The following is a 16615-nucleotide window of genomic DNA, read 5'->3' on the forward strand; positions in this document are numbered from 1 at the left end:
CGCTCCCTCCCAAATAGTCAGCTGGTGCTGCTTCTGTCGGCGTCTACAGACTCTTCGAGCCATTCCCCGGTCAGAAATCAGATATAAAACAGTCGCGTCCGACGGCCTATTCTGACCGGAAATACGAAATCATACCGTCCATCTGTACACTCACCAAAATGAACGACGCCCAATCCGTCGCGAAAAAGGAGGCCGAGGGCCTTCCCCAAGAGACTGCAACACTGGAAGAGACGCTCGACATCCTCAACACCCTCGAAGCCATGGCAAACAGCTACCTGGATACTTTCAACGCCAAGATACTGTAGTGCACCCTTCTCCATCTCGCAATCCTCGTCCTTACCCATCTGCAGGAACCCAGGGGGTGACGTGGTGGGAATACCCATCGACAAGGTCGTGGCGAGAACCAGATTCGTCCGCACTTATAGCTCTCATCCGGAGACGATTCCGGAAGAGCTCCAAAACTGCATCAAGTCCCTCGTTTCCGGACCGATGGAGAAGGATATCAAGAACATCGCCGAGAATGCGTGCCGACAGCTCTCGGGAACGTCGCCTGGCCAACGCGCCGTCGTTGAGCAGTCGTAAGTCACTTCCTGGCACATCGTAAATATTCTATAACAGAAACTGATATTTCACCCGTTGTAGTGCAATCTCCCTCGACGACATTCTGGGCCTCTGCCGGCTGGACGTAGGCTTCTTCTCTCACAACATCAAGTCGAGGTCCGTCCCCGGAACGTATGAGACGGTACTCGCGTGCTGCATCGTGGTCTCTTCAGTAGCCGTAGCCGACCTCGAAGAGAGCACACTCCGAGTCATCGTGCGGAACAGCTTCCACAGTTACTCGCCCGCGGTCAAGAAGCTTGTTTATGACGAGTTGTACTGGAAAATCATTCGCAAGCGCGATGAAGCGGGGTTGACCGAGGAAGAGCAAGGAGAGCTCCGGAACCACAAAGCCAATATGGATGACTACTGGAATGCTTCCAAGAAGTGATGGCCAAGACGACGGAAAGAGACGGACAGAAAATGACAGTCCGTCTCCGGGTTTCTTTGTTGTGGTTTTTAGTTTAAACCATATCGAAGAGAACATGAGAAACATGAAGGAAATGGAGGGCTGTGACATGCGTACGTCTTCTTCCTCCAGGGCATTCGCTTTTAGACGAAGCCGAAAATGGCAAAGGCTGCTTGCATGCATCGACATCAGAAGAGGTAAGGGAGAACTCTTTGCCTGTATGAATCCCAGCTGCATGATGTACCAGCCGCCCGGCACCTGACTAAATACCGGTGAATTTGGCCCTTGGGTCTGGGGTAATTAGATGATATCCGAAATGTGGGGAGAAAGTTGCGGGGGGGGAGGACCGATTTCATTGCTGCAGCAGTGACGATCCTCACAGTAGCCGTCATTTTCCTAGTAAATTCTTCTCCGGTACTCAATCTTTTTAAGCTTGAGCCTTATTTTGAGTGCTGACTAAAACTGTTCATCCATATATACGTAGACTATGTGATCCAGAACCACAGTTCCGAGACTGTGGTTTCTTTGAAAGGTCTGCTCTTGTATGTACATACCTTAATCCAGTTATATATAGCAGAGGAGGAGAGCCGTCTTAACCTCCAACACCCCATCAACCCCCGCATCCCCTCCTACACACCCACCAACCCACCCCCCTACAGCTACTTCCTCACCGCCACCAAAAACAGCCTCGGAAACCTCAACAACACGCTCCCATCCGCCAACGCCGGATACGCCTCCCTCAACGACTCCTCATAAACGCCCTCCAACCTCTCCCTCTCCGCCTCCCCCTCCAACCCCTCCAAATACGGCCTCAACCCGCTCTCCCTCAACCACTCCACCACCGCCCGATGCCCGCCCCCCAACCGATGCCAATAAACCGTCTGCCACACCTCGACCCTCTCGCACTTCCCCGTCGCATCCAACGCCTCCACCAAGCTCCTCGGATCCGGAAAAGGCTTCCTTCCCGCGTTCACGACGTGCGGGGCGTCGAAGCCGGCGCGCTTGGCGGCGACGGCCATGAGCGCGTGGCTGGGCTCGCGCACGTTGTCCGGGACCTGCATGGCGAAGACGCCGCCGGGGGAACGAAGCGCGCCGACCCAGCGCGTGATGGACGGGATGATTTCGGCGTCCGGGAGCCAGTGCAGCGCCGCGTTGGAGAAGATGAGGTCGGCGCCGCCGGACGTGCCGCCGCCCTCGTCTTTCCCTTCCTCGGACTCGGTCTCCTGCGCGCCGCCGGGTGGTGGTGGTGGTTGGTACGACCGCAGGTCCGCCTGCACGAAGTGCGCGTCCGGGAGGACGTTGCGGGCCTTGGCGAGCATGTTGGGGGAGGAGTCGACGCCGGTGATGCGGGCGCCGGTGCTGCTTTTACCGCTGCTACAGCCGTAGCGCGCTGCCAGCAGGGCGGTAGAGTTGGCCGGGCCGCAGCCGAGGTCGATGATGCGCGGCGAGGACGGCGACGGCAGGGGCGGGAGGGCGGAGAGGAGGTCGCGGGCGGGGCGGGTGCGCTCGTCGGCGAAGCGGAGGTAGTTGGCTGCGTTCCAGTCGATGCCGCCGGCGGCGGAGGCGGAGGCGGAGGGCGACGACATTGCTCTCGTTGGCTGTTGGAGTCTCGACGACGATCTGGTTGGCAGGATCTGGGACCGGCTGGTGGGACGAGTGATGGAGGGACAGAGCCGTTTTCGAACGAGTCGTGTCATTGGTCGAGGGGTTGGGTGAGTTGCGCTTGAAGATGCAGCTTGGGAACGTGGGAAAGCGGGAAAGTGGGATGGCGGGGTGGGAAAAAGCTTGTGTTCGGTGGTGGAGGCACAATGCGGGGATACCGCGGGGTTTAAGTGCCTACCTAAGCATGAGCTTGGTCCACAAGTCAATTGTTCGAGTCATCATCACCATGGTCAACCAGCAGCTGGTACATGCATGATATTTCATTCCACTAAAAACACGATATCGTAAATTCGAAAAAAGACACAATCTGAACTCCTTATCTCAACCGTTACAATGAATCACCGCTGTGAATCAATCAGTTGCAGAAAGGAGAAACTGTTCCCATCACCATTCGATGCCACCATGGCCCAAGAGCTTTTCCAGGTCCTTTTTAGCAGAATCAAATCAAAAAACAACGACTTTCTTTTTACCGCTCTTGATCATTTCCCGTCACATCAATGCACTCTTCTTAGTTCTTGCCCTTGACAAGCTCCAAGATGATGTCTCTGGCCTGCTCGACTCCTTCACGAGAGCCGACAATCTCAATGGCCTCGTTACCATCACCGCCGCGCGGAACCTGCACCTTGGTGCCAGTCCTCTTGCGGATGCTGTTGATTTGGCTGCCACCGGGGCCGACAACGAACCTGTAACTTCTCGGGTCGGGCAGGATCAGGTAGCCCGTGCATGATGGCTTGCTCTTCTCCTCTATGGCCTTCTCCAGCATAGCCTTCGCCTTGGCAACACTTTCCGCGTTGTTCGAGCGGAGGATCCACGGGATGTTGCCATCCTCGCTGTCATCAGAGCTAGACATGTTGTCCACAATCTCCCAAGCGTGCGCGTCCTGGCTGGCCGAGGGGTCGTCAGTGATCAAAGGAGCATTGCCACCGGCGTTGGCGCGGACGTTACTGGCCCCGGCAGTGGTTGGCTTGGGCGGGGGCTGCTGCCCGCCATGGTCGACCGTGACGCGGAGATCGTTGCGAAGACGGCGGAAGAACTGTCCATTGTCGGCAACCGCATGGTGAAGGCGCCTGGGGACCTGCACCGTCTCGCCCTCCTGCTCCTTGATCATGCCGGCAATGTGTTCCTTGGCCTTCTCGACATCCTGAGGCTGACCGACAATCTTGACCTGGCTGCGGGCAGCACCAGTGGCAGTCTGCTTGGGTACATCCACCGTAACCTTGAATTGCGATTCCAAGTTGCGACGCGTCTCGCCGCCACGACCGATGAGAATACGGTGCTTCTCGGGGGCGACCTCGAGGAACTCGGTGACCTGGCTCTCGCGCGTGCTCACGAGATTCTCGATCGAGGCGACAATCTTGTCGACGACAGCAGCGTTGCCCTCGACGCGAATCGTGTTCTCCTCCGACTCGGCACGAGGGAAGCGAACCATGCGGGCCAGCTCGCGGCGGTCATCGGGGCCACCAGCGTTGATGACAATGTCGCGGATGTTTGCACCTAGCCCATTCAATCAGTCGCGTTCAAATTTGCAATCATCAATGTGAAAACTTACCACCTGCACCAATCAAGGCCTTGTGGAACTTCTTGTCGACTTCGATTGTGCGGACCACGGTCTCGTCGAAAGCCTTGGCCTTTTGCTCGAGGAGCTTCTTGGCATCCTCGACCTGCTTCTTGGTGCCCTTGATCTTGATGTCCGCACGGCCCGAGGCATCGGCAACTTCACGAGCGTTGGGAACATCAATCTGTGCACCAGTAGTAGCGCGCAGAGCATCCATTTCACGGCCACCGGCACCGATGAGGGACGGGATCTGGCTCTGGGCGACCGAGACGGTAGCCGTGTGCGAGTTGTCAATGGTCCACTGGTACAGCTCGAGCAGCTCGTCACGGGCGGCATCAGCACCCCTCTTGGGGCCCCTGATGATGACCTCGTCGGCAGCCTGACGACGGTTGTGGTGCGAGGCCTCGGTACCAGCGTCCGCATCGTCGTTGGCGGCAGCAGAGCGGGGGAAGTTGATGCGAACGTTGTAGCGGTCCTGGAGACGGTTGACCTGGTTGCCCTTGCCACCGATGAGATCACGGTGGAACTGGGGCTTGATCTTCAAGACGAAAGTAGCCTCGTCTTCAAGCTTCTTGCCCAGGGCGATGATGTGGGCCTTGGCCGCGTGAGCCTTGGCCTGGGGACCCTTGATCTCAACCTTGCCATCCTGCACCTGAATGTCCACGTCGAACTCATCGCGAAGCTTCTTGATGTTCTCGCCCCGCTTGCCGATGAGGATGTTGGCGAACTTCTGAGGGTAGTCGAAGCTGATGGTGTAGCCACGCTCGAGCTCATCCTTCTTCTCCTGCTCAATGAACTCCAAGATCTTCTGGGCAAGCTCATCGACGTCCTTGTTGGGTCCACGGATGTACACGTTGTCCTTGTTGGCGCGAGAAGCTTGGGGCCTGGCGTTACCAAAGAGCACTTGCAGGGGAATCTGGTCCTGGGGAAGGCCCTGCTGCTCGCGATCAACGTAACGGCGGATCTTGTCGTGGAACCTGTACGAGCTGAATAAGTCAGTCAATTGACGTGCCTTCGGTTCACATGACTTACTTTTGCGGAGCCTCGACATCACGGCCAATGATCTGCTCGTCAGTGTTGATCTGGGAAAGGAGCTGCTTCTGAGCCTCCTGCAGGGCACGCTGGAAGGCCTGGACGTCCTGCGCCGAGGGCTGGCCACGGGGCAACTGGTACTCGGATGGCGAGCTGGGACCCTCGTACACGAGGACGAGCTGAGGCGACTCTGCGTCATCCTCGGGGAAAAGCAGGTGCACGCCCTGGTCCTTCCTCAGGCTCTGAGCAGCGCGCTGGCGCAGGTGCTGGTGGTAGAAGGGGTCGACATCCACGTTGCTGAACCTGCTCGGCGGATGGCTGCTGATCAGGTTCATGATGTCCATACGGGCCTTCATGCCGTTCTTGGCATCCCGCGAGTAGATCTCCCAGGCGGTGGAACCGTCCTGCGAGGTGGGAAGTACAATGCTGGCGTCGTGCATGCGCTCAAGCTCAGCAACAGCCTGGCGCTGCCTCAGGTAGCGGGTAAGAGCGCGAGCGTGGGCCTGCGAATTGGCGTGCTGCCTGGCAATATCGACGTTGGTGCTCTGCATCGAGGTCGCGAGGTCCATGACCTTGTTGATGCCGCTGTCAAGCTTATCAGCAGGTCCGACAATGGTGAGCATTTCGGTATCGTCATGGCTGGGGGGCAGGATGACGGCGCAGCCCGTCTCGGCAAGGAAGTCGTGCAGAGAACCACCGCGCTCGCCGATGATGAACTGATGCCTGCCACGCTCAATGGGCATCTGGTTGACGGCGAGCTGGCGGCGGAGTTCCTCGACCTGGCGCTCGATTTCAGAGCGAGCTTCCTGGGCAGCGGCGCGGTCACCGGAGATGGAGATGGGGAAAGCAGCCTGGGGAGCGAAAGGCACGGGCTGGCCGGCGGGGGTGGGCTGCGGGGGAGCCCTCTCGGCCCAGGTGAAGTAGTGCGGGATCTGGACGCGGACATCACGGCCGCCCTCGAATGAGTCGATGCGCGAATTGTGCGGACCGGCCAAGAAGGGGTAGTACTCGGCGGGAATATCCTTGAGGCGCAGGTTGACGGTAGAGGTGCGCTCGTCGACGATGCGCTCAATCTCCTGCTTGGCCAGAGCCGCAGCGACGGTATCACCCTCAATGACAACGTCAATGGTGGCGCTGTCGTCCTCCTCGAAGGTGCCAGTCTCCTCCTGCTTGGGAACCTGTATGCGGGCGCCGGTGCGCTTGCTGATACCCTGGATAGTGGCACCCTGGCGGCCAATGACGTGGGCACGGATTGAGGCGGGGATGGTGACATTCGTGGTTTGCTAGCACTTTGTCAGCAGAGCTTCGCTTCTTTGCAGGTGCGGCGGCTTACCTTGGAACCAAGCTCCTTGGCAACTTCCCTCAGAGCGGAGCGCACGGCGTCGACGGGACCAGTGCCCTGGAAGACGATGTTGCCCATGTTACCGGGCTTGATCTCGACCTTGGCCTTGGACCTCCTGTTGATGTCGCGGATGACGTTGGCCATGGGCTTCTTCTGCAGCTGGCGCGGGATCATCTGAGAGGGCGCGAGCGAGATGGACTCGACGTAACGGCCAGGCAAGTTCATGGTCTGCGGACCAGGACCGCGAACCGAAGGCGTAGAGGGAGTGGCAATGCCAGAGGCGGGGGTCGAGGCGCGCGAGGTACCGTTGCTGGCAGCAGCACCGTTGATGCCGTTGGCGCTGACCGAGGCGGGCTTGCGGCCCCAAGCAGAGGACACAGCAGCAGGAGCGTGGGCCTTGGGAGCGCCCAGGCCAGGGAACATCTCCTCAGAGGCAATGTTCAGCGGCGGGTTGGCGGGCGACTTCTTGGGAGTGTCGACATCCTGGGCCTTCTGCTTGCCAGCAGCCTTCTCGGACGGGGCTTGGGCGGGGGCAGGATGAGCGAGGTCGTCCTCGTCGGGGACGTCCTCAACGGTCGGGCGGTGCGACTCCTCCTGGGCCAGACGGGCCTCCAGCTTCTGGGCCGGGGTCTGGGCGTCTCCGTTGGTGGAAGCCTCAGCAGACATAGTGAACCAGATCCGATGCCGGGTGTACGACGACAGTGACTAGGGGCGGGGGAGAGGGACGACGAGCACGGCTTCCAGCAGGCGTGTGGGCTCGGCTACAAAGTGGCGGTCGGAGGTGGAGGCGCTGAGAAGACGTGTTAGCGAGGCAGGAGAAAAAGAGTGGGAGCGTGGCACGCACAATTTGGGATTTGGCTGGAAGGGGTGGGCGAGGGCAGAGGGTCGCGGTGGCGGAGGAGCGGGCGGAAGCAAGGCACGGGCGGGCAGGAGATTGGAGAGGGTAATGCGGGCTATGCGATTGCCATGCTCGGGCGGGGGGTGCAGTCGGGAGAGCGAGGGCGGGCACGAGGCTGCTGGCACGATGGTCGGTGAGGGAGAGCGGGCGAGGTGAGAGCGACTTGGCTGGAAAGTTCGAGCTCAGGTGGCTTCTTGCCCGCCATTGGCTCCGCCATCCCCAGATTCCGCCCCGGCCGCACCCACCGACCACGCCCGAGACAGCCCCAATGGCTGCGCCGCCGCTCCCACGCCCGCCTCGTGCCTGCAATTGACGCCGCGCACGCCTGGCATCTGCCCAATTTGCCGCGCCCTCGTGCTGTGCGACGCGCTGGGAATATCCGCACACGGGCCACAAGAGTCGCTGCGCCCTCGGTTGCTGCAGTCCGCCCGACCCGGCCCCGCCCGCCACCCTGCAACTCTCACCTCACCTCTCACCATCTGTCGAAGCCCTCTCGGAGATGCATTTGCCCCGCACGCCCCGGCAAAGCGAGAACCCCGCCCGAACGAGAACATGCGTGCTCTCATCAATCTAGTGGACGAGCCCCCTCATGCTGGACTCAATGGCTTCCTGTCGCTTCCCCAATTCGTTGCGTGCGGCGACCAACCGTCTGGCAAAGAGCTCCGTGACTGAGCATCTGTACCTACCGCGAGATCCCCAGGTTGAATCAATGGTTGAAGTAGGAGCTGGCCAAGACGTCGCAGCGCTTGGCTGCCTTGGAAGCGCAGCGGAAATCATTGAAAGACATGCGAGTTTTCCTGGCGAAATCCAGCACAAAGTACAACGGCCTTCTCGTTAACGCCCGATGTGGCCATTACAAGGACTACTTCTTTCATAACTCCGCTCGACCCTGTCTCGAAGGCTGTCGGCTTTGCAACTTCAGGTTATTGTTCGGCACACAGTCCCCAGTTTACAAATCTGATGCTGGCATGTGCTCAAAGTACAAGTTTGATGGTATCCCTTCCAAGGTTTTAGATGTCATTGGCGAGGAACATCGACGACGGTCTTGAATACATGCACTTAATCGAGTCATCTTCGGCGTGCGCGATAAGCTGCAGTTGTGCAGTGGCGAGAAAATCCGGTAGTATCAGTGCGACCCTCATGAGAGAGCTCTACTCGGAGCAGACTGCCAAGTGAAAAGTCATCACTCTCTCGAACATCTCCAGACCTTTTTGAACAAACTCATTCAGTATGTGCTGCCACCCAAATTTAAGTTGAATATCTCGCTGAGCTTGGCTTCGCAAAAGGACAATGCCATCGCAGAACTAGCTGAGCGCATCATCAAGAGCAATCTCAGCGCACCGGCGCCGTGCAACCGCTTCCATAGTAATAAGATTCAGAGACTTCGCGGCCAGAAGTTTATGGCTAGGGCCAAGGCCATCTCAGGGTGCTACAATGCACTCTGTCCAGAAGGTCGTCAATCTTGATGTCACCCTTGCAACACTTCACCAGCAACTCGTTGAGATGAACAGGGGATGGTTCATGGAGGAGGCTCTCGATAACTCGATGGTGTTGTACAGGTACAAGCTCAAGGGCTTCATCGCCCGCGTGCAGGCCGAGAATGTCATCGAATGCCACCTCATCACACCTCTGACTGACTCTCCCGTCTCATCCGTCGCTCTCATGAAGCTCTCAGAGGACGGGATTCGCTACTTTGCCGCCGAGTCTGAGCATGTTAGCATCGAGCGCGCCGGGCTGTCGGCGATCCAGAATAGCCTTGAAATGGGCGAGAAGTTATTCGAAATGCTTTGGTCTGATGGGCAGGCACGCATCCAGATTCACATTTCGCCAAGAACAATTGACGAATTGGCCGAGGTTTCAGCTCCTACGTAGGTCGGTGACTCCCACATCTAGATATACTCGTCCAGTTCCAGTTCACCGACCCTGAGTCCGGGCACTTATAGCATGAACGGAACTATCTTTCGTCAAGCAAGCAAAACGAAATACCACGCAGTAATCCACCGTGACCACACGGCTACCTACGCCGCACCACCCCTGCAACTGCCGTCCGCCCACGCCCATGCACCAATCGAAGGCGGTGAGTGTGGCGAACCGACCCCAGCCCACCACCTTCCCCTTTTCTCCCACCATCCGTTCCAGACCACCCCCTATCCCCCCACACCTCGTCCTGAAACGAGTCTTGCACCGCCACAAGAGCCGGAGCCCATATATTGACTCGCTAAGAGATACCCGAGCATACATACCCCTGTCCTAAATATAATCATCACCGTCCCCGTTTCAAACCCTGTCGATCCCACCCGGCAAATCACTATTGCATGCATGATGAACCCGGGCGATACAAATTAGCTGCTGCATGGGTCGGGTTCCCGCCGTGGTCATAGCTCCACCGCCATCATATTGTCACCACCTCCGAGACGAGACGCCGTCCCTATTTACGGCAGTCGTGTGGGTGGGTGGCTGAGAATGGCCATTGGGGGTGATGGTCGTCGTGTGTAGCTTAAGCCGTTTGCGGTCTTGACATAACCGATTGAGAAACAACGACGGCATTCCTGTGCACTGATCATTGCCGTTCAGAGAGAGCAAAGGATAAGGCGCTCCGAGAGCGATCCATATCCGTCTCGAATTGAGATAGTCGCCACAAACAAGTCCGATCACTCATCCAGAAACGCGTTTCATTCCCATTCGCGGCAGAGGATAAGCCCGCTGTTTACGTACGCATATCGAAACAGGGCATTAACCATGCTACTTACAATAATGAGATAGTTGGTCTGTACACGTGCGTGCGGCCCGCCATGATGAGGCCGCGAGCAGTCTAGGTACGTCTTCTCGCAAACGCTTGCAGGGAGGAAACGAGAAAATGGAAATCAAGACACAGCCGTAGTAAACGGTCTATGCAATGCCGCGGTAAAGGAATAGGACACGGAGAGGTGACGATGGTCAAACGCAAACGATGACGCTTGCAAAAGGGAAAAAAGACAACGAACAGAAACAAGAAAAGAAAAGTGCAGGCAATGGATAACACACTGAACGAACAAGACATAACCAGCGATCTAGATCCCGCCAGAACGCCGCGCCAAATGAGAGACGAGCAAGAAACGAAATGAGAACGGTCCGCTGGAAGACCAAGACATAATTCTAAGGAAGCATGTTGCCGCCTGATCCCATGCGCCGTTCTGATGCAAACACGTACAAATGCAATGGAATGATTCTAAGGAGTGACTGACCCGATTGACTGACCTGGATTCTGCTGGCTAGCATATACCTGTGGTCGATTCGTATGTATGTATGAGAAGCTGGTATGTACGATGTATGTATAATCGCCTGGCTCCTTGATGTATGGTGGTCCGGCTCTGGCGCTGGCTCCGTTGATTGCGTGGTTGGTCGGAATTCATCGATTACCCTTGCAGAACGTCCTCGAGGTTGTCCCAGAATCCAAGATCGTAAATGTTTTCAATGTCGGCCAAGCGCCACACGCGCTTCCAGCTACCCTCATCCACAAGTCCCGTCAATTGCTGCGGAACTTCGCGAGGGGGCTCGCCGTCGCCGGTCCGGACAAGCACCTGGCACGGGTTATTGGGCCAGCGCGTCGGGTTGGTGCTGGCATGGATTTTGTTATCGTCCGAACTGTAGCCGCTGTCCGAGCCGGTGCCCTTCTCCTGCGTGTTCTCGCGAGCGATGCGTCTGCCGACTTCGCCCGACGTGAAGCCGAATTCGGCGAAGCTGTTGGAGGTGGCGCGGGCACGAGAATGGGCATAGCGGCCACCGCGAGTGCTCGGGCGGCCGCGCTGGCTGGGAAGGTGCTCGCTGGCGTTCGAGGAGCCCCAGAGCTTGCCGGCGTAGATGTGGCCGTCGCGCATTTGGTCACGCAGGTCGGCCCACTTGCTCGCCTCGTTGGTCGTCATGCCGGCCCAAATCAGGTATGTGTGGTAGGCCAGCAAGCCGAGAGGAAGAGGCCAGGTAAGCGCGGCCAAGAGACCGACGCCCAAAATGCTCAGGCCGCCCACCTTTATGCTCTCGACCATGACGGTGTTCAGGTCCTCGCGGAAGCCCAAGAGGCGAAGTTTCCACGGCGCCCAGCCGCTAAGCAGCCCGGCGGGGAACGCATGGTCGTAGTGGGTGAAGCGGTCGTAGACTTGGGGGTACAGATATACGACCAGAGCCAGGTAAGCGCCGTACAGGAGGAGGAGCGTCGTGCTCAACAGCAGTGCGAGGAACCAGCGGTAGTTCTCGCGGCCGACGCAGTTGTTGACCCAGATGCAGTGGTGATCCATGCGAGCCACGCAGGTCTTGCAAATGGGGCAGTGCTTGCTGCGTGCCGGCTTAGGCAGGTGACATGTGCGGCAGGTCATGTTGGGGTGGTATAGAATGTGGTCGTACGGGTAGGCTTGCATCTGGGCGGCGTGGTTCGAGGCATTGATGACGGTGTTGGGGCGCGTGGTGGCGCACAGGTAGGTGAAGACATAGGGCGCGGGGAGCACGAGCGGGATGACCAGGCGGTGGTAGACGGGGAAGCAGGTGTAGGCGTTGAAGAGGAGGAGGCCAGAGGCGGCGGTGAGCAGGCCGAGGAAGAAGATCTGGAGGCGTCAGCATCAGCGGCGAGGGGCGGGGCGGTGGATACGCACCAGGACCAGGGGATGCTTTTCGTAGAGTAGGTAGTGCCAGGTGCGGGTAGTGTACTTGTAGATCCGGCCGCCGGTGACGAGGCCGTCCAGACGGCGCAACAGGGCGGGGAAGTGCACCCAGATCAAGCGGTGCAGGAATCCGATCGGGGTTTTGCTGCAGACGCGGGTCAGAGAGGCAGGGCAAGGCAGGGCGGGACGGGACGGTCGACGCACCGGAAGACGGGAAGACGGCCAAAGAAAACGGTGAAGACGAGGAAAGAGAGCGTGGCGACGGCGATGACGATATGCTGCAGCGGAGGAGGCTCCATGATGGCGGCATGGGCGGGGGAGCTGCGACACGCTGTACGGTTCAAAGCATGCGCATAACGTGGAGTCGTCCAGGATGGCAGGCTGAGAGTTGACGAGGCTCAGGAGAGGCTGCGCAGCGGAACGCGCGGCTCATTTTCTGGTCGGCTAGTCCGGGAGATGGGCGCGCCTAGGTGGTGGAGCAGAGAGCGCCTGCACCGCCGCAACCAGCGGGCCCGCAGGGAGGAGCACTAAGCTTGGTCGCCGCACGGGCGCGTGTCGCAGCCCTGCCGGCTCCAGCCTCTGTGCCTCGCCCTGTCGCCCTGTGGCCCTCCGTTTCGCGAGTCGCGGTCGCGTCGGTGCCAGTGCTTGGCCTCCGCGACGCGTCCCCCGCACACCACCACCGCCTTCGCCCCGACCCTGCCGCCCGGCGCCCCCCATGCTCGTCGTTTCCGACATCAGCGGCGAGCCGCCCGTCTACGGCGACCTGTTCGCCGGCAAGAAGTTCTGGATCGCCCAGCGCACCCCCGCCCGCGCCGACTTCGTCGCTCGCGTCAAGTACAACGGCGGCGAGGTCGTCCCGCTCGAGAAGCACGCCGACTACCTGATTGTCGACCACCTGCGCTCCGACCTGCCTGTCGGCGGCATCTCCTACCGCTTCATCGAGAAGTCAATCGAGTTCCAACAGATCCAGGACCCCGACGAACCGCAGTTCCGTTGCGGTCCGCCCCCAGATTTTGTTCGCGACGCGGGCTCCGCGCGACCTGCTCGCCGCGTGCGCGTCCCCTTCACCGCCGACGACGAGAACGAGCTCTACGCCTGGGTCAAGCGCTGCGAGGCTGAAGGACGTGGCGTCAATGGCAATGACATATACAAGGAGCTCGAGCGACGGGTGCGCCCATGCCGACACCTCCCGTTGACATGGCTGCACCACTGACACACGCAGAACAACCGCCACTCCTGGCAATCATGGCGCGATCGCTGGGTGAAGCGCAAGAGCGACAAGCCGCCCCGTACCGTCACCGTCAACGTCAACCCCCCACCGTCGCCGCCATCCGATGTCCAGCCTACGAAATCCTCCCGCCAGAGCCCCAAGAAGCCTAAAATAGAATCTGACAACGTCAACTCTACCAACCTTCCAATGGAGCTGGCGTCTGCACCACCCGCTCCCAAAACGACAGTCTTCACCCTTCAACATTTCGAACAGATTATCAGGGTTGTGGATGATGTCATGAACATTCCGTATGGACGTCTTTCAGAGGCCTGGGACGAATGGAGTAAGAAGGGAAATTCAGCACATTCGGGCGCGGATTGGGCGCGATACTTTGACACCTTTGTGAAGCCAATCCACGCAGACCTGATCAAGAATCCCGCCAGGGGTAAGGCTTACGATAAGGCTTGGGATCAGTGGTTCGAGCAGAATCGCGGCACTGCAACCGTCACCGATTGGATCGAGCATTACAGGAAAACCGTCCTTCCCAATTTTCCTCCGCCCATATCAGAGGACCCAGAAATCAAGGAAGAGCCCCGTGAAGACGACTCGAGAAATGAGCTCCAATCAGAAGAATTCAAGGTCAATCAACATGAACTAGATCAAACGGCTATGAACGTCACACCAGCAGAGCCAGGATCAATCATCAAGGGGACTGGGAAGAAATCATCAACCTCCTCGCCTGCAGCCCTTGGAGTGCCCTCTGCCATTGCCTTAGGGAAACGGCGACGGGAAGATGCTGATTCAGATCAAGAAGAGAACGGTGTGCGTAAACCGTCGCCGAAGCGGCATAACGCCAATGTCGAGGGTTCTTTTACTTCTGAGCAGGAGAGCGTTGAGTCGCCACCGAGCAATAACTCACTCTCAAGTCCCGCCCCCGCAGATATGCTAGTCTACATTTCCTCAAACCCAAGCTCATCCCCATCGCCTATAAACTCCCCTACTACAGAAGCACACCAGTCCGAATCTCACCCAGAGTTTACTGTCTATGAAGAAAGCCAACGCGACGATGGAAGTCAACCGTCAACGCTCCAAATTCGGAATGCGTTGGAGGACCTCAATGAAGCAGACATGTTCGACTTGCTGCAGTCCTTCAGAGCGCAGCCTGCCGCACCACAGGAACAGGATGACATGACTCTGTTGGATATTCTTACAATGCACACACTACATTATTTCAACCAGCCTGAGACTGAAAGCCAAGCTGTCTTGGCAGTCGGCGAAAAGCTTGAAGAGCTGGGTGTGTTGGAGAAGATTTTTGGTGAGGGCGAGAGCGAAGATGAAAGTGAAGTTGAGGAAGAGGAGTCGGATGAGGAAGGAGCACATAATGACTTGTGGTTAGAAGAAGAACAGGAGGAACAGGAGGAACAGGAGGAACAAGAGGAACAAGAGGAGCAGGATGTGGGAGAGGAGCAAGAGGAGCAGGGAGTACAGGACGATTTGTGGTTGGCAGTCGCCCAGGGAGATGCAGAAGCCGAGGAGGAACGGCAGCCTACCGTACCAGCCCCCTATCACAACGAATACATGGAAGGACCGCGACGCTCAGTCAGATACTTCCCTCAACAAACCAGCAAGCCCACGCCGAGCCCACAGAAACAGCACACGCGCCCCACAAGCTCCTCCGGCGGCACTGCCATGACCTCGTTCGAAGTTACCACCGAACCCACTTTCGACCTGGCCACCGAAGACCAAACTGATACGTATATCGCCTCGCGTCTCGCCCCTCCCTACAACTTCCCTGAAGAACACATTTTGATCGCCCTGCACGCCACGTGTGTCAACAGTACAGCTATGGCAGATGCGGTGCTCAGGTGGATGCGGGTCAACACGGCGGGCAAGTCGAAGAAAGGGAGAAGAAGCAGTGTGGGTCTAGCCATGCTGCCGGATGAGCCAGGAATTTGGACAGAGGAAGACGACCGGGCGCTGCTAGGTAACGACCCTCCGGAGAAACGGCGAATCGAGAGAAAGCATGGCAGGCTAAGGTGTAGGCGGAGGAAGGAGTTCCTGGATGCAATTCACCGAAGCTGAAATGAGATGTCCATGGTGACAATGTTTACCGTAGCATGCATAGGTGTTGATGGCGTTTAGGATATTCATCTTCCTAGAGGAGCATAGGCCATAGCTCTTCTTATTTGCGTCCTCTCGAAGATGCTAACGTCTAAACGACAATGAGCAGTGTGTAATGAGTTCACTGCACTTTATGCGACGTGAATTACTGCGTACTAAATTTAAGTGTCAGTCCTCCTGATAATTATTGCTATTCTAGTGGCCTTTATATTGCTATTTTACACTTCCTATTCCACCTTTCACCGAAGCTAGCTAGAAGGTATTATTCATAGTACCTACGGCATAACCTACTACCTTTTTTTTTTTGAAAAAGAAATATAATACGGGCTTCTTCAACCATGGCTTGAGTAAAGTAGGTATAAAGTTAAATCAAACCCTCACCCCCAAATTTAGAGTGTAACGCAATGCAAACCGTCACTCACCAGTAGGCAAAAAAATCCAAAGCAGGGGAATTATGCTACGCTTCGCGATACATGCTACTCATAGCACTATTAAAGCTCTCCAGTCATCATCCTATGCATCAATCTCGAGAGTCGCTACATCTAATAGCTCCTGCTACCAAATTCTGTAAAGGTCAAAGAAGGAAAGAAAAACGATAGTCTCAACCACCCCGTATGCCACGAGGGGGGCAAATAACGCATATCATCCCAACATTTCAAGCTCCACAGTATCGTACTCCTCCTCCTTGCTAAGAGACCCCACCGCCCGCCATCCCTTCCCTCCTTTCCCTCTCCCTCGACGGCTGCACCGCCCCCTCGGCGAGCGGAGCGTCCAACATCCAAGCCTCGCGCCACTGCCCCTGCCCCACCAGCTGCACGCGGACGGGGCCATCCCACTCCCCGCGCGGCGCCGTCAACCTCGGAAAACGCCGTGCCTGTCCAAGCAGCGCGCGTCGCATCCACGTGGGGGGCGCAGTCGAACAAGTAAAATGACTCCTACCAGCGGCGCCACTCGTCATCGGCGGTGTTAACGATGCGGAGGAGGCTAGGTGGGAAAGCGTAGCGGCTGCAGCGGTGGCTGGTATTTCGCGTGCTCTTCCTCTACAGTACCATCACCATCTCCATCTCCCATCTCCATCTCCCGTCTCCGCCGCCGCCGCCGCCGCGATACCCGCCTAGCAAACAACAAATCATCCCTCAGAACCCACTCGTCGACCCA

General features: G+C 57.8%; 6 protein-coding genes across 6 annotated transcripts; 3 read left to right on the plus strand and 3 right to left on the minus strand.

Annotated features, from left to right (window-relative positions):
- Positions 1–158: 158 nt before the first annotated feature.
- BKCO1_6100036 (uncharacterized protein) lies at positions 159–988 on the plus strand (the record flags this gene model as incomplete). Its single annotated transcript, XM_020278003.1, has 3 exons — positions 159–301; positions 351–578; positions 643–988. The coding sequence occupies 3 exons, from the start codon at positions 159–161 to the stop codon at positions 986–988; spliced, it is 717 nt and encodes a 238-aa protein (XP_020126680.1).
- A 677-nt stretch (positions 989–1665) lies between these two features.
- On the minus strand, positions 1666–2592 carry BKCO1_6100037 (trans-aconitate 2-methyltransferase; the record flags this gene model as incomplete). The annotated part of the gene is made up of 1 exon (XM_020278004.1): positions 1666–2592. The coding sequence occupies one exon, from the start codon at positions 2590–2592 to the stop codon at positions 1666–1668; it is 927 nt and encodes a 308-aa protein (XP_020126679.1).
- A 584-nt stretch (positions 2593–3176) lies between these two features.
- Positions 3177–7263, minus strand: BKCO1_6100038 (rna binding effector protein; the record flags this gene model as incomplete). The annotated part of the gene is made up of 4 exons (XM_020278005.1): positions 3177–4162; positions 4218–5200; positions 5256–6538; positions 6589–7263. The coding sequence occupies 4 exons, from the start codon at positions 7261–7263 to the stop codon at positions 3177–3179; spliced, it is 3927 nt and encodes a 1308-aa protein (XP_020126684.1).
- Positions 7264–8929: 1666 nt separating this feature from the next.
- BKCO1_6100039 (uncharacterized protein) lies at positions 8930–9367 on the plus strand (the record flags this gene model as incomplete). The annotated part of the gene is made up of 1 exon (XM_020278006.1): positions 8930–9367. The coding sequence occupies one exon, from the start codon at positions 8930–8932 to the stop codon at positions 9365–9367; it is 438 nt and encodes a 145-aa protein (XP_020126683.1).
- A 1523-nt stretch (positions 9368–10890) lies between these two features.
- BKCO1_6100040 (zf-dhhc-domain-containing protein) lies at positions 10891–12425 on the minus strand (the record flags this gene model as incomplete). Its single annotated transcript, XM_020278008.1, has 3 exons — positions 10891–12069; positions 12118–12271; positions 12331–12425. The coding sequence occupies 3 exons, from the start codon at positions 12423–12425 to the stop codon at positions 10891–10893; spliced, it is 1428 nt and encodes a 475-aa protein (XP_020126640.1).
- A 416-nt stretch (positions 12426–12841) lies between these two features.
- On the plus strand, positions 12842–15418 carry BKCO1_6100041 (brct domain-containing protein; the record flags this gene model as incomplete). The annotated part of the gene is made up of 2 exons (XM_020278009.1): positions 12842–13294; positions 13349–15418. 2 exons carry the CDS (start codon positions 12842–12844, stop codon positions 15416–15418), a joined length of 2523 nt encoding a protein of 840 aa, XP_020126641.1.
- Positions 15419–16615: the final 1197 nt, after the last annotated feature.

The sequence above is a fragment of the Diplodia corticola genome (genome assembly GCF_001883845.1).
Source record: "Diplodia corticola strain CBS 112549 chromosome Unknown scaffold61, whole genome shotgun sequence".
Taxonomy (NCBI): domain Eukaryota; kingdom Fungi; phylum Ascomycota; class Dothideomycetes; order Botryosphaeriales; family Botryosphaeriaceae; genus Diplodia; species Diplodia corticola.